Source organism: Phacochoerus africanus, chromosome 15 (genome assembly GCF_016906955.1).
Source record: "Phacochoerus africanus isolate WHEZ1 chromosome 15, ROS_Pafr_v1, whole genome shotgun sequence".
NCBI classification, from domain to species: domain Eukaryota; kingdom Metazoa; phylum Chordata; class Mammalia; order Artiodactyla; family Suidae; genus Phacochoerus; species Phacochoerus africanus.
This window is the reverse complement of record NC_062558.1, coordinates 9464040-9487479: the sequence shown is the minus strand read 5'-3', so window position 1 is coordinate 9487479 and position 23440 is coordinate 9464040. Positions and strand designations below refer to the sequence as shown.

Below are 23440 nucleotides of genomic sequence, written 5' to 3'. Positions count from 1 at the left end.
AAGCTTGTGTTCTTAAACCCACTACACCATCTGCTTGTGGAGGAAAAACACTGCTACCCTCTCTCAGCCTCCAGTTCTCCCCACCTCTCCCCTGTTCCTAATTCTCTCACCCAATCACAGCTGCATGTGGCTGTGGGTTCCCGTACCACCCTGCCCGCCAGAGCATGGCCTGCTGCCGGTGAATTCACGTGGTCCAATATAGCATTCTGAGAGAGCATCACTGGATCAACGACAACGAATAATAATAAATGGTACGTTCTCTGCAATTCCTTGTGTGTTTTTCCAAAACACAGACCTCACAGGAAGGAGGGCAACTGGCAGGGAAGGAACTGGATATCGGTGGGTGTGCTGGCCACGTGGCTATCAGAATAATATAGGCAGAAAGTAGAAAACGGAGAGCTTCAAGAAGATGGGCGCCTGCATGTATGATGGGAAGTTACCCAAAGCAAAGACGGGTGCAGCAAGACCCCGGACAATTAATCCATCTCCATGTCCAACCCATTGCTTCGTCAGACAGGATGATACTTTCAGGGATGCTGAACAGCCATTAACAATTCCCTGAAGAGGAGGATCCTGGGGAAGCAGCTGGAGGCCTAACTCAGCCCCTTAGGTCACCTTCAGCTGTCTGGTTAGTAGGAACTATGAGAACAGTTTTCTTTATTAAAACAAAAGAGAATGGAGTGTTTTCAACAGATGATAACCTATAAATGTTACATGGGGCAAGGAGTTACCTTTTCAATTTCCCTTTCCGGGAAGTACTGAAAATGGTGACATCAACCACATCCCAGAAGACCGTCCACACCTCTGCCTCCTAAAATCCTTGCCATGGCCTGAGTTACGACTGTCCCTGAAATCGAGACAGTCCTCTTAGAGCAAAAAAAGCCTCCCAAATGTTTCTAAATACGGGCTTTCTCTAAATCCAAGAGACTCGGGTGACTGCCTGCCTGAGGATCTCCTGGTATTACGCAAATCTTATTGCAGAGAAAGTAAGAGTCAACCCTCTCCCTTTTGGAATCACCATGGAAAGCCACAAGGCACTGGAGGTGGGCGGGAGGAGAACCCTGAACTCCATGATGCTGGGGTTTGGTCATTCTGTCCCACCTAATATAAGAAGTCTTAAAGTCACCAGGACCCAACGAAGACAACTTACGATGATGTCTTGTCTGGTTTTGAAAGTGCTGATATAGTGGCTGTAGTGGCTGTCATCCATCTGCCGCAGGATGGCAATCATGCAGGCAACAAAACTCCCCTGGAAGGAGAGAGAAAACACAAATGCACCTCCTCAGATCACCAACAGACGCCTATTGGTTTTTCCCCATTCAATCAACCACACAGGGACCTCAGCACGCTGGCAACACATGGCATCCTCAAGGTCCAAAGGCAGTGCTTTGCTGCTTCTGCTCAAACAAGCTCCTTCCAGGTTTGAGTTAGGGAGTGTGGAGAGCTTCGCTCACCCTGTAAACAGCTATGATCGCTGAAAGCCCACAGGGGAGGGGATACTGAGCCTATGATCTCAGGGAGGTGACTAGTTAAGCTATAATAACTCATAGACTTGGAGTTGCTTGCTAAGACAGAGGCGTAGCAGAGACATCCACAGAGAAATGTCTGAATTTTTCAGACCACTGACATAAATCTGTGCTTGGAGGAAAGCAAAGAGGACAAAGAGAGGTAGCAAAACTGAGAGTGGAGGAGTGAGGGAGAGGGTAGGAAAGGAGAGCTCCCTGCTGGATGACTTCAGTGTCCTTTCTCCAGCTCGCAGACCCTTTAGCATGTATTCCCAGTAGGTTACGCCGTGTAACTGTAGACCTGGTGTGACAACGTATTGGGTGACTGGTGATTACCATGGTTTCTTTCTGAGGTCAGGGGTTACATATTCAAGTTGCTTCCCCCTAATCCAACCACACTGGGATCATAAACTTCATTTCCTAGCCAGCGAGCTACCGAGGGTAGTATCCATCTGTATTCATATATTTATGAAAACAACACAAATTTCAATGAATTTGGCATAGAGGAGATGAAAATACAGCTGTTCTTGGGAGGGAAAGAATAACTCCCTAAACACAAAAGCAGTGAAAGACTATCCACGTACACCTCTCTCTGAATGAATGCCTTCATCTCTTTTGCTGAAAAAAGTTAATTTTTCGAACTATAAAGCAATGTAAGTTTTTTGTACTAAAGCTTTGATATACTATTGCCATGGAGTTTGTACTACCACCAGTACCTAACACTATTTGTTTCTCCAGGCCCCTGGAGTTTTATTTAATCTCATTTTTGGTTAATATGATCTTCTTTTGTTCTGAATGACACATTTTATCCATGTTTGTTATCCATATGGCCATTTATTTTTTTCATTTTGATGTATGCTTACACTCTCTGCTCATTATTATTATTATTATTATTATTTTGTCTTTTGAGGATCGCACCCGTGGTATATGGAGGTTCCCAGGCTAGGGGTCTAATCAGAGCTGTAACCACCGGCCTATGCCAGAGCCATAGCAACGCGGGATCCGAGCCATGCCTTCGGCCTACACCACAGCTCATGGCAATGCCAGATCCTTAACCCACTGAACAAGGCCAGGGATTGAACCTGCAACCTTATGGTCCCTAGTCGGATTCGTTAACCACTGAGCCACGATGGGAACATCACACTTATTACAAATTTTACAAATAATTTTTACTGCCAGCTACAGTTCCAAGTTGACCTCTAGCCTGGGAACTTCCATACACCATGGATGCAGCCCTAAAAAGACAAAAAAACAAAACAAAAAAGGTGTATGCTCATTTATATTTTCTTCTAGGTGCTTACAATTTAATTTTTAACATTTAACCCTGCATTCTATCTGAAATTTATTTTGTGGACACAGCATGAAATGAAATAAGAGTCAAACTTTTTCTATAACTGTTCATGTATTTTCCAAATAACATTAAACATCTTCACTTTCCCTATGGAAAAGTAAAAAAGTTTTCCTATGTTCTAAAGGCTCCTTTTATTTTCAGTTTATTTTATTTTAGTCTTTTGTCTTTTTAGGGCCGCATCTGTGGCATATGGAGGTTCCCAGGCTAGGAGTTGAATTGGAGCTACAGCTGCCAGCCTACACCACAGTCACAGCAACACCAGATCTGAGCCACATCTGCAACCTACACCACAGCTCATGGCAACACCGGATCATTAATCTAACTGATCAAGGCCAGGATTGAACCCGCAACTTCATGGTTCCTAGTTGGATTCATTTCCGCTGTGCCTCAACAGGAACTCCCTAAAGTCTTTTAAAGTCTACCTGTTCTGGAGTTCCCATCGTGGCACAGTGGTCAACGAATCCGACTAAGAATCATGAGGTTGTGGGTTTAATCCCTGGCCTTGCTTAGTGGGTTAAGGATTCGGCATTGCCGTGGCTCTGGCGTAGGCCAGTGGCTACAGCTCCAATTAAACCCCTAGCCTGGGAATCTCCATGTGCCGCGGGAGCGGCCCTAGATAAGGCAAAAAGACAATAAATAAAGTCTACTTGTTCTGTTCTACTGATAAATGTATTTTATTCATGAGTATGTACTATGTCAATAATAGTAGCATTATATTGGAGTTCCCGTCATGGCTCAGTGGTTAACGAATCTGACTAGGAACCATGAGGTTGCAGGTTCGATCCCTGGCCTTGCTCAGTGGGTTAAGAATCCGGCATTGCTGTGAGCTGTGGTGTAGGTCACAGATTCAGCTCGGATCTGGTGTTGCTGTGGCTCTGGCGTAGGCTGGCGACTACAGCTCCGATTGGACCCCTAGCCTGGGAACCTCCACATGCCGCGGGAGTGGCCCAAGAAATGGCAAAAAGACAAAAAAAAAGAAAAAAGAAAAAAAAATAATAGTAACATTATAATGTTTTTAAAGCTAATGAGCAAGTCCTCCATATAACTTCTATTTAACTATTCAGTTATGTATATCCTACATATTTACTCTCCTACCTTTGTGAGTAAATTCTTTCACAATTTCTAAATAGCTACTGCTATTACATAGAAAGGCCATAGGATATTGTTTATTTTGAAACTGGTTAAATAAACTGTTCATTATTTTTACTAATATTTCAGTTAACTCTCTTGGATTTCCTATATATGGTAGTCATTTCAGCTAAAAACAATGACAATTATGGTAATTAATTTTCCAATATTTATACTCAGTGTATTTTTTGTTTGTCTTATTACATTGGCTGGAACTTATAAAAAATGCTAAACAAGAATGTTGAGATTTAACATCCTAATTCTCCTTTTTATGACTATCATGTAATATGTTGCCCAGTGATTATATGTTAAAAACATTTCCTTGTATTCTTAATTTGGAATAGATGTTACATCTGTCAGATGTATTTTGGCATCTATGGAGAGAGACTTTTTCCTTTTAATGAATTGATATATTTTATTAATGAATCCTCCAATATGTAACTATTCTTAAATATCCAGAATAGATATATATAGCTTAATATATGATATATAACAATATATATATTTATTGATATATTTTAATATAGTTGGATAATCTAATTATATAGCTTAATATATTTTATGTAATAACATACATTTATTAATATATATTCAGATATAGGTTAATTATATATTATATGATATATAGCTTAATATATTTATGTATTATATATTAATGTTATAGAATATGTTAATATATAGCTTAATATATCTATAAATTATACATTATATTAGCATATATGCACACATCTTACATATATTATACCAGTTAATATAGGTATATATTATATATGCATATACATATACATTGCATAAATTACATGTATGACTCTGTGTGACTGTGTCTTCGTCTCTTTGTATGCCTTCCCTTGCTTCTTCCCTTCTGTGTTTATCTCTCTCAAGCATTCCTACTTTGCTTCTCTGGGGATTTCTGTCACTCCAGGTATTTCAGCCACATCCGCTCTCATCATCTTATTTTAGCAGAAACATGACAGAGATACTGCCAGTTTTACATTCAGATCCTTACGCGTCCCTTCAGACATACTGAGCCAAGGTTCCTGAGTCAACTTAAGGGAAACAGTAGATGATTTCACCCCTAAAGAAGTTAAATGGGTAAATTTAAATTAAGATAGTATATTAAGTGACAGATACAAGCCAATGTATTGTTTCCTAAACAAACAGTTATCAATCTGCCTTTCTCTCTGTGTTTTTAAATACATGGCAGAAATGGCTTAGCAGTAGGGTCTCTATCTTTACTGCATGATCTAAATCTTGTATTAAATAGAGCATGTTCTGGATCACCTTGAGGGGTAATCTAGCAGAAAGACAGCATTTGACTTGTAATCACTCCTCTATATTCTTATTTGGATCAGTTCTATCACTCATATGTGAGTCTTACAAGGGAGGGTTTACACCCTAGGGTTTCTGCTCTGGCTGTTCCCTCTGCCTGGAAGGCCCATCTCCACATATCCGCAAGCCTCACTCCCTTGCCTTTCTCAAGGCTTTGTTCAAATTCTACCTTCTCGGGGGAAAAAGCCATTCCGTTTTTGTTTTTGATCTTTTGAGGGCCACACTCATGGCATATGGAGGTTCCCAGGCTAGGGGTCGAATCAGAGCTGCACCTGTCAGCCTAAGCACAGCCACAACCAGATCCGAGTTGCATCTGTGACCTACGCCACAGCTCATGGCAATGTCGGATCCTTAACCCACTGAGTGAGGCCAGGGATTGAACCCAAAACCTCATGGTTTCTAGTTGGATTCGTTTCCGCTGTGCCACAATAGGAACTCTGAAAAAGCCATTCTTAATCACCTTACTTCAGTGTGTTACTCTTCTACCTGACTCCCCTCATCCCACTCATGCTCTTTTCCGTAGCACTGATCTCCTTTTAACACAATGTCATTTATTTTTCGTTATTGTTATTGCTAGAATGTAAGCTTCTCTACAGTGCTGATTTTTGTCTGTCTTATTTTCTGTTCTAGTGTCTACAATAGTGCCTGGCTTACAGCAATTGCTTAATACATATTTGTTGAATAAATAGTTTTTATTTACTAGGGCAATGTGGGATAGTTCTTCTGTGTCATCGAATTGTAGTTTTTAGTATCACAAGCACAAGATGCTTCATTTTAATGATGATACAACTTGGCCTTTCCACAGTTACCTCTGCTCAATCTCACTTTTTATTTGACAATTAAGAGACATAAGAGACAGAGAATAAGAGTCTGGAGCAACACTGGTGTTTCTACATGTAGTTTTTTTTTTTTTGGATGTGTTTGTGGGAGAAGGTGAGCTCCATGTCCTACTCCTCCATCACATATGGAGGTTCCCAGGCCAGGGATCCAATCGGAGCTGTAGCCATTGGCCTATGCCACAGTCACAGCAATGCCAGATCCAAGCCGCATCTGCAACCTACACCACAGCTCATGGCAACACTGGATCCTTAACCCACTGAGCAAGGCCAGGGATCGAACCCTCATCCTCATGGATGCTAGTCGGGTTCATTAACCACTGAGCCAGGACAGGAACTCCTGAACAATGGCATTTCTAAAAGCATGTCAATCCCCAGTTCCTGAAAAGTTTCTTCTTTGAACCAAAAGGGCTGGATGGTAGGTACCAATCTAGAAGCACATTGAGGATCAGAGAAAATAGGATGCAGAGGAGAGAACCGAATTTATCAGGATGCCTCTCATGGTGACCACAGTGCACAGCTGGACACATAGCTTGGTGGGCTGTTGGGGGCTGGGCACAGCTGACAGCCTGCTGGGTTCCGCACCCAGGCTCGCCGCCTAGGGCCAAAGCCCACATTAACCGCCTGGTGGTTGTGAAGCCTTGTGGAGCTTTCTGGATGTTTCCTCATTTGAAAAATGGAGCTTGATGTGAGCTTTCAATGAGAGAGAAAATGCTTAAAATAGTTTCTGGCAAACATACACACATACATACCACTAGCTAATAGCAGTATCTACTATTATCATCACACTGGGTGGAAGTATTGGAACCATTATTGTTCCCATTTTAATGAAGGTGGATCTGGCCACAGCACGTATACATTAAGAATTATAATTACATTGCTTGAAATAATAAATGCTGAATGCGGTCAGCTAAACGCCTCATTTTCTGCTCGCAAATGCTCATATTTCCTTTAAATAAAATGTTAAGCAAATATTCAAAGAGAATTAGGTCGAATGGGTCCCGAGTTCTCAGTCTACCTAGGGTGCCTGTGTATCTCAGTGGGTCTCTGCTTTAATGTATTGCAAGGAGCTTTTGTTTAAATTTCCACGTTGACAAGACTCCTCAAGAATGGATACACACACTGAGTGTTGATGAGGTCCTTCAAAACTCTTCCCCATGTGCCTCCCCTACCACCCTGTTGGGTCATTTTCCCTCAGGAGAAAATGAGCATGAGATTTACTTACAGTTACAACAAAGGGTCACCCATCTGGGGAGGCTGTAAAGTTCTAGACACTCATTTCCCAAGGAGGCTGTGTCACTCAGCATGCAGTGCAGACTAGAAATTGGGATGGGCAGGGCCTATGTGAATTTGTCCTCATGACACCAGTTCCCAGAGGCTCCTAATGGGCAGGTGGGATGGGACAGTGAGAAGCAGTGGTGGCCGCACGGTCCCCTGGGTGACACTCACAATGTGGGGAGACTGTCGGCTCATCCCAATGACGGTCCGGTTAATCCTTCTCAGCAGCCGTTCCATTATCAGCTGGATATGCATCGCTGTGGGGCCCTGAGGGGAAAACGCAGAGATGACCACCACTCCTTCTGACTCAGCTTCCCTTCCTTTCTCCCTCCCTCCCTTCCTTCTCTCCCTCCCTCCTTCCTTCTTTCTTTCCTTCTTTTTTTTTTCTTTTTAGGGCCACACACCTGCAGCATACGGAGGTTCCCAGGCTAGGGGTCGAATCGGAGCTGTAGCCACCAGCCTACACCACAGCCACAGTAACGCGGGATCCGAGGCGCGTCTGCGACCTACACCACAGCTCACGGCAACGCTAGGATCCTTAACCCACTGAGCAAGGCCAGGGATCGAACCCACAACCTCATGGTTCCTAGTTGGATTCGTTAACCACTGAGCCACGACCGGAACTCCAAAAGAAATTTAAATCAAGGAGATCGTTATGGACTGAAGGTTTGCATTCAAAATTCAAGTGGTGAAGCTCTAAGCTCTAACATGATAGTATTTGGAGCTGGGACTTTTGGGAGGCAGTCAGGTCATGAAGGCAGGGCCTTGGACTGGTGGGTTAGTATCCTTCTAACAGGAGACACCTGGGAGCTTGCCCTACACCAAGGAAAAGCCACATGAGGACACGGCAAGAAGGTGGCCATCTGCTGGCCAGGAGGAGACCCTCACTGCCACCCAACCATGTAGCACCCTGACCTTGGACTTCCAGCCCCTAGAATGATGAGAAATAAATTTCTGTTGTTTAATTTACCCAATCTTCAGCATTTTGTTTTGGCTCAAGCAGACTGAGACAGGGATTTCATATCCTGACTCTTGTCATGTGTGTGACTATGAGCAATCATTTTACTTTGTGGAGTTTCAATATTCACAACGGCAAGCCAAAAAAAAGTTCCCGTTACAGGAATTAGTTTGGGCTGATGTACCCAACAGTGATTCAAGAAGGTTTAGTCTTCCTCTTCCCTTCTCTCCTTTTTTGTGGTTTGATGCTACATGCCTGGCAGCTCCAACTTGGCAATATTCAACTTAGCTTTTCAAAGCCTTTAACCATTCTTACTTTTGGACAGATACTCCAAAACTCCTGTTTAATGCTTCCAACAACTAGATCACTGCTCTTTATAACATTTTATTAAAATATCAAGTATTGTTAGCCCCCTTCTTCTTCTTCTTCTTTTTTTTTTGTCTTTTTAGGGCCGCATCCACAACATATGGAGGTTCTCAGGCTAGGGGTTGAATTGGAGCTGTAGCCGCCAGCCTACGCCACAGCCACAGCAATGCCAGATCTGAGCCACGACTATGACCTACACTACAGCTCACGGCAACGCTGGATCCTTAACCCACTGAACAAGGCCAGGGATTGAACCCACAGCTTCATGGTTCCTAGTTGGATTTGTTTCTGCTGCGCCACTCCGGGAACTCCGCATCCTCTTCTTTCCTTCCTGCTTATTATTTCTTTACTTGCTTCTATTTCTTTGAGTGAAAGTGATTCACAAAACCTGCCTCCCCGAGTGATGCTGCTTTCACCTCCAGCTACGTAACCAACAGTTCCGTACCGTAAACCTGCAGGTGGGGAAGGCTCATGAGGGACCTGTGTGCAGACCTCTTCTGAGCTCTTAAGAGATTCACACTCCAGCAGGGGAGCCAGGGCATGAATATAAATAAGCAAAACACCAAGATCCCACTGGAAGGTCAGCTCCATGAGGGGAGGAGGCTTGCTTCTCCTGTTCACTCCCGAAGGCACAGACCTCTCACAGTGCCTGGAGCATGAGAGCTATTTAAGGAGGGTTGGAAGCTGAATCCATAACTCAAAGTACAAAACCATAAGGGCCTTAAGAGAGATGCAAGGAGGAGATGAAGGGAACTAGCAGAGCAAAGGAATCTGGGCAGGACTCTGCATCATGAACAATTTCACTGAGATGCTTATGGCAGCTGGACCCTGAAGACGGGGGACAATTTGAAAATACAGTTATAGGAAGAGAGGGAGGGAATCCTGAACTGTAAAAAAGGAATGCATGTCAGTAATTAGAGCCTGGAACGAACTGAGGAGATGAGAGCATTCAGGAGGACATAGAGAGTGAATTGGTACATTTAAAAATGTTTATGGTGGGGGGGGGAGGGAAATACATAACGTCACCGTCACCAAAACGTTATTGACCTGGTTACATTAATAGAGCGCTAGGATGGTAATTTTGAATGCCTCTGCTCATTACAGAGAATATTATTGCAAAGACCAAAGAAGACCTTTTAAAAGCCAATGAAATCTCTTAGCACAGTATACATGCACTCATTCAAGTCATTTCCGAAGAGCCCTTCTGTGTGGTAAGAAGGTAGGTGGAGAGACTACACATGTCCACTGTGGCACCGTGGGTTAAGAATCCAACTACAGTAGCTCGGGTCACCGCAGAGGTGTGGGTTTGATTCCCAGCCCGGCACAGTGAGTTAAAGAATCGGGTGTTGCTGCAGCTATAGCACAGGTCTCAGCTGTGGCTCAGATTCAATCCCTGGCCTGAGGGAACTTCCATATGCCATGGGTGCAGCCATTAAAAAAAAACCCAAAAACAACAAGACAAAAATAGGATCACATATGGAAGAGACCTAACGGGTCACCTGAGCAATTCCTCACATTATTGACTAGAAAACTGAAGCACCGGTGTTCCCGTCATGGCTCAGTGGTCAACGACTCTGACTAGGAACCACGAGACTTCGGGTTCAATCTAGGGCCTTGCTCAGTGGGTTAAGGATCTGGCATTGCCATGAGCTGTGGCGTAGATTGCAGACACAGCTTGGATCCTGTGCTGCTGTGGCTGTGGCATAGGGCAGCGGCTATAGTTCCGATTAGACACCTAGCCTGGGAACCTCCATATGCCACAGGCACGGCCCTAAAATGACCAAAAAAAAAAAAAGGAAAAAAGAAAAGAAAATTGAAGCACCATGAGATGTGTTTAAGGACAACAGCTATAGGGTGGTATTATTTGAGCAAGAAACCAAGTAGCCTGATTCCTGTGTTTCAGATTAATGTGGGACCACATACATACACTTTCTGGTGCCCTACTGAACGAAAGCGCCTAGTACATCATCGTTAATTTACAGGGCTTAGAGCTTCATTTTACCATTTTACTTACTGAGGTGTTTTTGTTTTGTTTTGTTTTTTGTCTTTTCAGCTATTTCTTGGGCCACTCCCACGGCATATGGAGGTTCCCAGGCTAGGGGTCGAATCGGAGCCGTAGCCACCGGCCTACGCCAGAGCCACAGCAACGCGGGATCCGAGCCGCGTCTGCAACCTACACTGCAGCTCACGGCAATGCCGGATCGTTAACCCACTGAGCAAGGGCAGGGACCGAACCCGCAACCTCATGGTTCCTAGTCGGATTCGTTAATCACTGCGTCACGACGGGAACTCCCTACTTACTGAGTTTTAAGAGCTACTTTTTAAAAAAGGTTATTGTCACTCCGACATGATTGGTCACATTTATTCCTTTGCTATAAAGTCCTGGTTAGACATCAAATCCTGAAACACAAAATTCCTTGGGAAAATGTATTCCATTTTATAATATGGTTTCTGGGAACACAGTTAAGTAAACGGGGGAATGACTTATAATGAAGAAATATCAAATGAATAGCACAAATAACATGGTGAGCTGCCAGGGGCTCAGGGAAAGAAGAGCTAGGGCGTGGGGAAGATAGAGAAAGCGGAGGTATCCTGCTGTCCTTCTGCAGCTGAGACCAGGATCAGCAGACATGCTCATGGGCCTGTGTGATGAAGAGCAGGAGGTGAGGCCGGCTGAGGCCACACCAGGGTAGATCTGGAAAGGTGAGCTTTAGGGAGGTTCCCTGGTGGCCCAGCAGTTAAGGGTCTTGGATTGTCACTGCTGTGGCTTGGGTTCGATCTCTGGCCTGGGAATTTCTACATGCCATGGGCGTGTCCAAAAAAAAAAAGTGAGCCATGGATTTATTTATGGGAAAAGGTCCAGTGCTCTTCATAGCCTTCAGCAGAACTAAATCTACAGATGCTGTTGAGAGAAGGGGCTCAGGAAAAACCAGGAGATAGTTCACTGCTCTGTAGGAATATAGGTGCCATGTAGGCATCATGGCCAGTGGCGACTATGGTTTGTCTTTAAGTGGACATATTCTGCAAAGTTCTCCAGCCTCTTGAGTGGAGGCTCTGAGAGGCCTGTGAGCTATTCTCTCTGGAACATGCCAAATCCAGGCAGTGCAGCCCCGGGTTCTTGCTGGGGGAAGGAGAAGGAGTGAGATTAAAAAATATACCATTTCCACTAGGCTCCAGAAGGAAGGATCAGTGTCAGAGAGAATATAAAATAAGAACTTCTCTTGGAGTTCCCATTGTGGCTCAGCAGTAACAAACCCAACTAGTATCCATGAGGATGCGGGTTCGATCCCTGGCTCAGTGGGTTAAGGATCTGGCATTGCCGTGAGCTGTGGTGTACGTTGCAGATGTGGTTCAGATCCAGCATTGCTGTGGCTGTGGTGTAGGCTGGCAGATGCGGCTCCCATTCAACCATTAGCCAGGGAACCTCCATGTGCCGTGGGTGCGGCCCTAAAAAAGACAGAAAAAAGAGAACTTCTCAGAAGCTCAGGAGTATCTCCAAGAGGGCTGTCAGCTTCCAGAGGTGGAAGAGGGTAGAGGTTCTTCCATAACAAGTGTAAACCCAGCTCCAGTTCTGCAAAGTCCTCACAGGGATCTCAGCGATGGGCAAACTGGGCAGCCATGGAAATCAGCCCCAGAAGAGGGTGGACCGCAGACCTCCCTGGATCTAGATCTGCAGCAGGTTCTAGCCAGGAAAAGCCTCTTTAAACACCTCTAACATAGGCGCATCCAGCACCCTGGTTCTAAACTGCCCAGGACCAGGAGGGCTGTGTGGTCCTTTCTGTCCTAGGTTACGGGATGATTGTGCTCTGTGCCCTACATCAGTCACTATTTGACTCACCACATCCTTCCTGTCCAGCACTTCCAGGATGTAGCTCAGAAGCTGCGAGCTGGCCTCATGGTCAGGCTTGCTGGAGTTGTCGTCTAACTGGCCGCTGAGCTGGTCTATCAGCAGGGGCAGCAGCACATCTCTGCACTCTAAGGGAGAAAATATGGACCTACTCATCAGCTGCAGGAGCACCGGAACTGCCCGGCTCATTCTTGCAGCCGCTCTGCATGTTCCTGCAGCTCCCAGCTCTGGACTCAATGCTGCTGGGGATCCTCCAGGCTACTGCAAAGCACACTTTTGGGCATGGAACTTCACCCCTGCAACTTGATCTTAAACATGCAGAAAACAACAAGGTCCTATTGTATAGCACAGGGACCTATAGTCAATATCCTGTGATTAAACCACCATGGAAAAGAATATGAAAAAGAATACATATATCACTTGGCTCTCCAGCAGACATTAACATAACATTGTAAATCTACTACACTTCAATAAAATAAAATGAAAAAAGAAAATCCCACCCAAATGTTTATGGTATTTAACAATCTCCTTAGCTTTGGGGGAAAAAAAAAGCTAACCTTATATTTGTAAGCTAAGTCACATGAAAGTAATAAATTAAGCGAGCTATATACTTTTAATGTTTTTTGAAAATTTCCATCATGAGAAAATGTACTCGAAAATCCCTACAAATACTGACTTTCACTAGCACATTTCCATGATTTCAGAAACATTCTGCTCAAGCTACTGCAGGCACAGGGAATTCATAATGAAAGCTATCATCTTTCTATTCTGCCTTCCTTCTGGGATCTTCAGGATAGTAAAACATTATTCTGCTAATCCAGATATTCTGGGTACTAACAGAAATTATTGTGAACAGTGATAACACTTTCTCCATTAGAACCTTGCTCTTCTGCTCAAATGTCTCATCTTGATGGTCTCATTTACTTTCTCCATCCTTGGAGGCAGAGGTTATCACCAGAGGTTAGTAAGAGGTTGACTAATACTAGGTTTTCCACTTATGAGCACTCACTACCTTTCTGCATGCCCGCTGTTTCCTCGGCAGGAGAGAAATGTCTAAACACAAGGTCATAGGCTCAGAAAATATCAGGGGCAAAAGATGGTGCTGATTTGATCTAGTTCAAGTCCATTCTTGCATAGAAACAGAAGCTGAGACTTAGGGAAGGTCTCACACTTGTCCCAAGTTACATAACTAGCCGGGGACAAGGCCAGGAGGGTTCTCCCAGTAACAACCCACTCGACTTTTTCTTTTTTTCTTGGTCTTTTTGTCTTTCTGTGGCCACACCAGCAACATATGGAGGTTCCCAGGCTAGGGGTCCAATCAGAGCTGCAGCTGCAGGCCACGGCCACAGCAACTCGGAATCCGTGCCACATCTGCAACCTACACCACAGCTCACAGCAACACCAGATCCCTAACCCACTGGGCAAGGCCAGGGATCAAACCCGCATCCTCATGATGCTAGTAGGGTTTGTTAATCACTGAGCCACAGTGGGAATTCCAACTTTTCCTATTTCTGAGGCATCCTGCTGGTCCTCAGACCCATCAAAACACACAGCGTGAGTCACCCTCTGTGACTCCCTCCCTTCTTTTGAAGCTCCCATAGCTGCCCCATCCTAGCAAGTCTTGGATTTGTGGAAGAAAGACAGGGTATGAGACTGCCTTTGGGACAGGATCACAACAATTTACACCTGATGGCCACATGCTGGACTCTAGTTACTCTAGTGACATTTCCCCTCTCTGCTGCTAGCAGTGTGATGGTAACCAGGCTCCCCCAGAGCTTCCCTGTAAAACCTCTCTGACTTATAGTGCTTGTCAATTTCACAGGTGTACATACTCCCATCATGGTCAATTTTTAGCCACTGATTAGACATGTCTGGGAGTGGAGTTGAGAAGGGATGTGCATGACCAGCTCTGCTGAGCCAGGGCAAATGGCGTGTAGCCCATCATTGCCCCACGGCATCACTACATCAGTGTCCCATTGCACTGCTACCCCACTGCATCACTACATCACTGCATCACTCTATCACTGCCCCGTTGAATCACTGCATCACAGCCTTGGCCCCTGGTTGCTGAGGTTATACTCTTTAAGTCTAGGTCAAAGAAGAGGCATTTGTTTAAAAGGACCGTCTTTCCTGCTTGCCTGTTCCCTTCTGGGGCAAAGTGTCTAATGAAACACTGGATTGTTTCAATTAAAGATTAAAGCATGCATGATTTTGCTCTTTTAGGAACTATGAGAAAGACTGAACTGATTTCACCTTCCCCTGAAAATCAGTTTCACAGGAAGTCTTTAAGGGCCAACAAACGACTAGCAAGGACATAACTGACATTATAAAAAAAGGCAGCATTGGCTGAAGAAGCAGCAAGATAGGAATTTCCATAAGCTCCGGTTTTTGGTGGCTACTCACCTGACTGCCGGAAAAGATTGCTCTCTACTATCTTAGTCATGCAGTTCAGCTTCTGTCGAACTAACTGGTTGTCAGGGATGCTCAGGATGAACTTGCAGAAGAGCTCACTGGAAGACAAAGCCCAGCAGTTAGTGTTTTCCCTCTGCCAAGATGAAGGGAGCAGTACACTCGTCTGCTCTACTGTGAGAGTATTTGGGTCTCGAGAGGTCTACCTGGAATTCTCTCCCCAAAGACCAGGAGATCATTAATGATGCTAAGGAGTCTGTCTCTAGGAAGCAAAGGAGAGGCTGTATTCTGTGCTCACCCCAGGGTTCAGCTGGGGAGCTGAGTCTGTCTAAACTGCCAAAGCATAGTCAGGTCGGTGGCTGCTTTGCAGACCTGCAGCTGCTTTGCAGACATGCCTTCTCACTCAATTTCTGCAAAATCCTCTTCTGGCTAACTCCACCCGAGTGTCATTCACCACCTGGCTTTGCATGTCTGACTTGGACTTAGGTACAGGGCTGGAAGCTTATTATGTACATTTTTTTTTTTGTAATGAATTTTATGTCTACATATCTTGTTTCCCTGGAGAAGGTGCAAACCTCTCTCAGGGGCCGGCTTTGTGTCTTCTTTTGTATCTTTCACAGAACTGAACACAAAAACTTGTTCACTCAAAACACGTCAGAAGAATCACAAAGTGCACAGCAGCCTTAGCCCAGGCCAAGCAAGGAAGTTGTTTCTCTCTTTATTTTTCTTTTTACAGCTGCCCCTGCAGCATATGGAAGTTCTTGGGCTAAGGGTCAAATCGGAGCTGGGGCTGCTGGCCTACACCAAAGCCATGGCAACCCTGGATCTGAGCTGCATCTGCAACCCTTGCAGCAATGCTGGATCCTTAACCCACTGAGCAAGGCTAGAGATCAAACCCAGATCCTTACGGAAACCATGCTGGTTCCTTAACCTGCTGAGCCCCAAGAGGAAGTCCTGTTCCACTATTAAAGTCAGATGGTTTTGGCTACTTACCTGAGCTCCACAGGATCAAACACAAGTTTGACATCATTAATGATGCTAGGAAGGTACTTCAAGGCTGCCCCCTGCAAGAAAAACACAAGGCCAATTTTCTGCTTGATCCCAGGAAGAAATGACTGATGCTGGGATCTTAAACAGAGAGCTGGACCCAGACACTCTCGCAATGATGAGGAAAGGCTGATGGTGCTACATAAAATCTCCCCCAATTTTTCCTGAAAAGTCAGGAAGTGCAGCATTCTGGTCTCATCACCAACAGTTGCTATTTTGAATTCCTTTCTCTACCTACGGAGGTAGTTAAAATCTTGATATTTTCTTCACAAAGTTGCCAGAGAGAGCAAAACATAAAGTTCAAATTTGAGTCTTTTGGGTTCCCATAGTTTACATTCCCAAAGTTGATAATAAGAAAGATGATGGGCACTTTGGGCTTCTGGTAAGAATGGGAGACCTACGATTAAAACCTATTGCCTGTAAGGTCATCTGGACCAGCTGGCTCAATTCCCGGGGGCCGCGAAAAAGATCAAGGATGTATAAAAGGAGAGCTTGTCTTTGGCAAACTGAGAGGGGTCGAACCCAGGCCACAGCAGTGACAATACTGAGTCCTTAACCAGTAGACCTTCCTTTATTTTCTCTCTTTTTTAGAACATCTGCAGCATATGGAAGTTCCCAGGCTAAGGGTCAAATCAGAGCTACAGCCGCTGGCCTATGCCTAGGCCACAGCAACAGTGGATCCAATCTGCATCTGTGACTATGTGGCAATGTCCGATCCTTAACCCACTGAGCGAGGCCAGAGATCAAACCTGCATCCTCATGGATATTGGGTTCTCAAACCACTGAGAACTTCTTCTTCTTTTTTTTTTATATTTTTTATTTTTATTATTTATTTATTTATTTATTTATTGTCTTTTTGCTATTTCTTGGGCTGCTCCCGCGGCATATGGAGGTTCCCAGGCTAGGGGTCGAATCGGAGCTGCAGCCACCAGCCTACGCCAGAGCCACAAGCAACGCGGGATCCGAGCCAGGTCTGCAACCTACACCACGGCTCGCGGCAAAACGCCAGATCGTTAACCCACTGAGCAAGGGCAGGGACCGAACCCGCAACCTCATGGTTCCTAGTCGGATTTGTTAACCACTGTGCCACAGCGGGAACTCCCTTTTCTTTTTTTAAATGGCCACACCCATGGCATATGGAAGTTCCCAGGCTAGGGATTGAATCCAAGCTGCAGCTACAGCAATGCCAAATTCTTTAACACACTTTGCTGGGCCAGGGATCGAACCTGTGCCTCAACAGCAACTTGAGCCACTGCAGTTACATTCTTAATGCACGGCACCAGAGTGGGAGCTCTATCCTCCCTTTACTTTCTGTAAGCCATTCTAAAATTAACATGCTTTCCATGAACTAGGATTCGTTTTTTAATCCCCTATCATGGCCAGTTCTACGTTGTCCCAGGAACAGAGATGGCAGTAAGAGTTGCCCCAGCTGACCTTGATCTTGACAGCTTCCTCCAGAGGCCTGTCCATCAGTGTATTGAAAGCAAGAAATAAATGGCGGATTGAGTTACTAAATTCATCTCCATCTTCGCTCTGGCCATAAAATCTTAAAAGAAAGAAGAGAAAGCAGTCAGATTTTCCACCTTTAAAAGAAATGTGCAAATAGATCTGTTGGCTAAACAGTGTGGGAGGCCCAGGCCTCACCGGTCACCACTTCGCACCGAGCAAAAAGTTGTCACAGGTGCTCCAAGGTGGCTCAGGGAGGGGCCTGGCAGCTGGGACACTATCACTAGTTGGACAAGAGGAAGGGAGCGATTTTTTTTTTAATTTGGGGTTTTTTTGTTTGTTTGTTTGTTTGTTTTTTGCTTTTTAGGGCCACGCTAGGGGCATGTGGAGGTTCCCAGGCTACAGTGGAGGGTCAAATGGGAGCTACAGCTGCTGGCCTATGCCACAGCCACAGCAACACCAGATCTGAGCTGCATCATACACCACAGCTCACGGCAACACCAGATCCTTAACCCACTGAGCGAGGCCAGGAATTGAACCCGCAACCTCATGGTTCCTCGTCAGATTCGTTTCCACTGTGCCAAGGCGGCAGCTCGAGGAGGGGAGTGATTTGTATGTGAAGTCCCGCAACAGAGCTCCCGCACTGGTCCATTCTTAGTGATGTCCTGCATCCCAGTGGCTTGCGGGCATTTCCAGTGCAAAGTGGGGAACAGCAGGAAGCTGCTTTGCCTCAGGTGGCCGATGAGTCCTGCTTGCAAGCCCGCCTTCCTCAGCCTATTAGTGGAACGTCCAATAAGCAGAGGACTCCCCTAACCACCGCCCCCCAGCAGCTAACTTCCCTAACACCCCATACTTGCCACATCCTATCTGGGCCATGAGTAGTGAGGACCTTCCTTTGTCACCATGGTATGGCCTCACCACCCTCTTTAAACACACACGCACACACGCACATGCACACACATATTTTATAAAAGCTGTAACTCTGCCCAGCCACTCCATGGAGACTGGGAAAGCCAGGTCCTGTCAGGGAGCACCCCAATCTCCCCCACAAGCAATTTTCAAATCTCCTCCCCCTCTCCTTCTTCACTCTCCTCTTTTTTGGGGGGTGGTGAGGGTGGGGCATGCCGAGGGCATGAGGAGGTTCCCCTGGCTAGGGCTCCAACTCAAGCCACCACAGTGACAACACCAAATCCTTAACACCAGGCCTCACTCTCCAATCACTCTGCCACTTGAGTCACTCCTTCTCATCGCATCAAGCCCTGATTATCCAACCTGACATTTCCAACAATGGGGAGAGAAGCTCCTCAGCCCAGAAATGTTCTGAACCCATCCCAGTAGCCCTGCAAGCCCAGTTAGCATCTTTCTATCCACTGAACTGGCCCTGCTGGTGTTGATCTGCCCTACGACAGGGCCCTCCCTGGACACAGGACAGCCTGGTCTTTACTGGTCCATGCTTGACCAAAGCACTCTGCTTGTCCTCAAGACTTGTCCATCAACTGAAAAGTTGGTTCATTCTCATAAAGTAGGAACCAGAAGGTCTTTGGTCCATTTCTCGGAAACGTTAAAGGTCCCAAATTGTAGGTCACTTGCATTTAAACTGGGAGGCAATTTTACACCAACTGGTCAAGAGTAAGGATGATCTGAACTTAGAATTTTATGCACACCCTCACATACATACCTACATACATGCATACACATGTTCGCATTGGTCTCCTACATTCATGCAGACCTTCAACGGTATGTTGAGAAACTCATTCAGAGGGTTATAGATGATTCTCAGTTCATCCATTTGGCAGAACGAGAAAAGAACTTTATTGGCAATTTAATTCACAAAATACCTCAAAATTAATATACCGCCAAACAGAACTCCTTGATCTTCCTGTTCACTTTTCAAAATTCCAAGTCTTGGCAAATAGCACACCAAACCTGGATGTGATGCTTTCTGGGTCTGACATGTTTTACGGTCAGAAAGACATCACTCGTGTCTAACTTTTACTCCCTTCTCTAATATAGGCTCCTAGAGCATTAACTCCCATTCCCTTGTTTATCGGCTCTGCCGCTCTCATCACTGCACCAGCCCTTGAATTCTTTTTTTTTTTGTCTTTTTGTCTTTGTTGTTGTTATTGTTGTTGTTGCTATTTCTTGGGCCGCTCCCGCGGCATATGGAGGTTCCCAGGCTAGGGGTTGAATCGGAGCTGTAGCCACCGGCCTACGCCACAGCCACAGCAACGCGGGATCCGAGCCGCGTCTGCGACCTACACCACAGCTCACGGCAACGCCGGATCGTTAACCCACTGAGCAAGGGCAGGGACCGAACCTGCAACCTCATGGTTCCTAGTCGGATTCGTTAACCACTGCGCCACGACGGGAACTCCAGCCCTTGAATTCTTGATCGATTCAAATACCAAGTCACCTCCAATGCACATGCAGGATGAGTGATGTTGATATTCCTACACCTCGACTCAGATTTACCCACTATCTTCTCCTGTCTCCCCTTCTCATTCATGTCAGTAATGAAGTATCCGCCCTGTTCTCTGAAGTGAATGCCCTCTATTCCAATTCCTCCCTCCTTCCCCAGAACCTGGCTTCCTGAATATCTTCATTTTCTTTCTTCAACCTACAAAAATACTCAAGAGTTCACACCTGCAAAAAAATATTGCTTCGATCCTGCTGCCCCCTCAAGTTACCGTTCTGTTTTTCTCATTCCTTTCACGCCGTCAAATCTTTTGAAAGTACAGTTTGCTCTTTTTGTTGGTACTTCTTTTCTATCCACTCCCAACTAACTTTTTGCACTTATGATTTTACCTTTGTTTTCCTTATTCTTGATTTTTGTTGTTTTTTGCTTTAAAAAAAATTTTTTTTTGGTCTTTTTAGGGCTGCAGTCACAGCATATGGAAGTTCCCAAATTAAGGGTCGAATAGAAGCTGCAGCTGCTGCCCTACACCACAGTCACAGCAACACAAGATCCGAGCCACATCTGTGACCTACACGACAGCTCATGGCAATGCCGGATCCTTAACCCAATGAGCAAGGCCTGGGATCAAACCTGCATCCTCATGGATACTAGTTGGACTTGTTTCCACTGTGCCACAATGTGAACTCCCAATTTCTGTGGGTTTTTTTAGGGAATGGTTATTCTAAGAATCTAAATTGGGAATTACCATACCTCTGGGGCTTAATTTCACCAGGTACCTAAGCATGGTGGCAACAAAGAAACACACACTGCAAGAAACTTCTCCCCCAAACAACTGCCACTGTTCTCCATTTACTACCAACAACAGCTCAAGATCCTAGATTTGTACACCCAACATCATCATAAAGCCCCTTGTGTATAAATTACAGTCTTGCCACAGGAACCTGACTTCTTACAGCTATTGTCACCAACATAGGCTTTCAGTAAGGGGTACACTGTAGCCACCTGCAATCTGAAGTCCTGCTGTGATTCCTGTCCTAAAAATTCTGCTGATCTCAAAGGACTCCACACGGACCTCCTCCAACGATTTTTGGGTGGTTTTTTTTTTTTTTTGCTTTTTAGGGCCGCACCCATGGCGTATGGAAGTTCCCATTATAGCGGTTTAATTGGAGCTACAGCTGCTGGCCTACACTACAACCACAGCAATGCAGGATCCAAACCACATCTGCTGGCCTACACCACAGCTCACAGCAAGGCCGGATCCTTAACCCACTGAGCAAGGCCAGGGATGGAACGCACAACCTCACGGTTCCTAGTCAGATTCGTTTCCGCTGCGCCATGATGGGAACTCCCTCTAATGGTTTCAGAGCTCAGCTCCATCATCAGCCCTGAAGTTCTGAAATTTGGTAGTACCATGACCCAACAGGTCACAGAGCTGAACTGAGCATGAGGATTAAGAAGAATACATGGAAAGAGGCTGGGCGCATCAACACCGTAGTCCAGTCACCATTACCTCAAGTAGAGCACTCTGGATTGGATGATGAATCGAAACAAGTACTTTAAGGCTTTCAAGGCGGCAAAAAGCAACTCTGTCTTGCTGGAGTCATCTGCATTCGCCACGTAATAGTTCAGTACCTTGGAGAGTTTCCTTAAAGGGGCGAGAAAGAGAAAAACGTCCGTGGGGTGCAATACAGAAGGGAATTTGGCCTCCTGGGGAAAAAGTCACAACGATGGTTAATTATCTCCTCTACAATATGCTCTGAATAGGGAAAATTAACTCCTTCGCAGGCTAGGTTTGGAGCCTCCTTTCTGCTCAGAAATAGGGATTTTTTTGGAAAGGACCAAGAGAGTGGGCAAGGGACTTGAACTGTGATGATATTTTAATCTCTAGTACATTATACAGTTATTTTTAGATGTTCCTGTAAGGAAGGGATTGTCTGCCTAACGCAGTCTAAAATTCCCTCCAATCTGCCTTGACTCTTTGGGATGCGTCAGTTGGAGCCAGATGGGAACTTCATTGACTGTAGGATGAGGAGCACTGTGGTTCTGAGCATCTGAACAGAAAAAAAACTGCCCTGGGATTTTAGGTTCTTCTTTGCGTCTTTCCCAAGTCTTTGGAGGAGGCACTGTCTTAATCTTGGGCTAACTCATACTTTTAAGGGAGCTCCTACTTTGAACGTTCCCCCTGGGCATCTCAGAGTTTTCCTAGCATTAAGAAAAATCCACAGGAATCATGCAGAATGGATCAATTCATGCAAACAAATCTGGATTACTAGAAACACACCACTTGGAGTGTTGCAGTTTGGCTGTGTGTTATAAAGACCCAATGACAGGATTTCATCACCAGTAGCTATTGCCTATCTGGAAAGCAAGGCTACTACTGGGTGGAAAGAACCCCACCACTGGTGTATCTGCTGCTTCCCCAACCCAGGGGCATTATACCCATTGTGTGACTTGATGACCAGGCTGCAAGACATCTCTTCTATGTCATTTCCATTTTATTACATTTCTGGACCCTCATGCAAATAAAACTGAGAACTTTCTTGTTTCGTTCAGAAAAGGACACAAGGGATCAGTGATCTGAGTGACAGAACAGGTCAGCAGGATGCCCGATAGATCAGCTGGCAGCACTTGGCATGATCTGGCATAAGCCACCATCAGAAAGATCTTCGCTCATCTCCACTACGTTCCTGTCACTATCACGCTGCTGTGCACAATAAAACCGGAAGGCAAGGGGTGTGGTGATGGGCCGCATCCATGGCCATGGTGAGCTGAGCACCCCCAGGGGGAAGCTCAGAGCAAACATTAGTCGCTTTCCTTAGTCCGGGGCTCATAAACCAAAGACAGAAAGAAGGCTTCACTATGGGAAAGAGGGAGACCATTCCCTCTTATGAAAAGGAAAAAAATTCAATCATCTCATATCTTCTAGGTAATAAAACCCACAAAGCACTCTTGGTATAGGGTTGAGGGCATGAGCCTGGGTTCTGTCAGACCTGGTCCTCTTTAACCCACCATCTGATCCCACTGGGGCCTCATGCTGATCCCACTGACACCCATCCTCTATGATCCTGGGTAGGGTCGTCGGTCCTTGACTGGGCTCCTAACAGCTTCAACTCCTCACCTACACAGGATCTGAATTCTTAGAGAAATATAGCTGTACCTCTTCCCTAAGTTCCCAGGAGGCAGGACCTAAATGTAACCCCTTTCCCAGGGCTAAAACACGTCCACGATTCCCACTTTCCAGCAGGAAGCTGAGAACCAGGTTCTGCCCTTAGGGGTGCTCAGCCCACGTCCCTGTGGTTTCACAGCAACCCGGCTCCAGAAGCACATACCCACTATCCAACAACAGGTCCTTCCCAGGCCTGGTACTTACACATAGGCCAGCGTGGCACTGAAATGTTTGTAGATGTAGGTCTCCAGGACCGGATTAAAATGCTGGAACTTGATGTCTCCTATCAGTGAAATAATAAACACCTGCCAAAGGTGAAAAACATAAATAGCAGCATAGCACAACCCCAGGCATTCTG

General features: G+C 45.4%; 1 protein-coding gene across 2 annotated transcripts in view; it reads right to left on the bottom strand.

The window, feature by feature from the left end:
* The window catches only part of DOCK5 (dedicator of cytokinesis 5), a 238865-nt gene that overhangs the window by 61819 nt on the left and 153606 nt on the right, over nucleotides 1-23440 (bottom strand). For both annotated transcript variants that reach the window (XM_047762590.1, XM_047762591.1), the window contains 8 exons: nucleotides 23287-23387; nucleotides 21427-21561; nucleotides 17489-17600; nucleotides 16001-16071; nucleotides 15002-15108; nucleotides 12590-12726; nucleotides 7599-7694; nucleotides 1151-1249 (listed from right to left, as the gene is read on the bottom strand). In XM_047762590.1, coding sequence (XP_047618546.1) covers nucleotides 1151-1249; nucleotides 7599-7694; nucleotides 12590-12726; nucleotides 15002-15108; nucleotides 16001-16071; nucleotides 17489-17600; nucleotides 21427-21561; nucleotides 23287-23387 — 858 coding nt within the window. The remainder of the gene's footprint in view (nucleotides 1-1150; nucleotides 1250-7598; nucleotides 7695-12589; nucleotides 12727-15001; nucleotides 15109-16000; nucleotides 16072-17488; nucleotides 17601-21426; nucleotides 21562-23286; nucleotides 23388-23440) is intronic.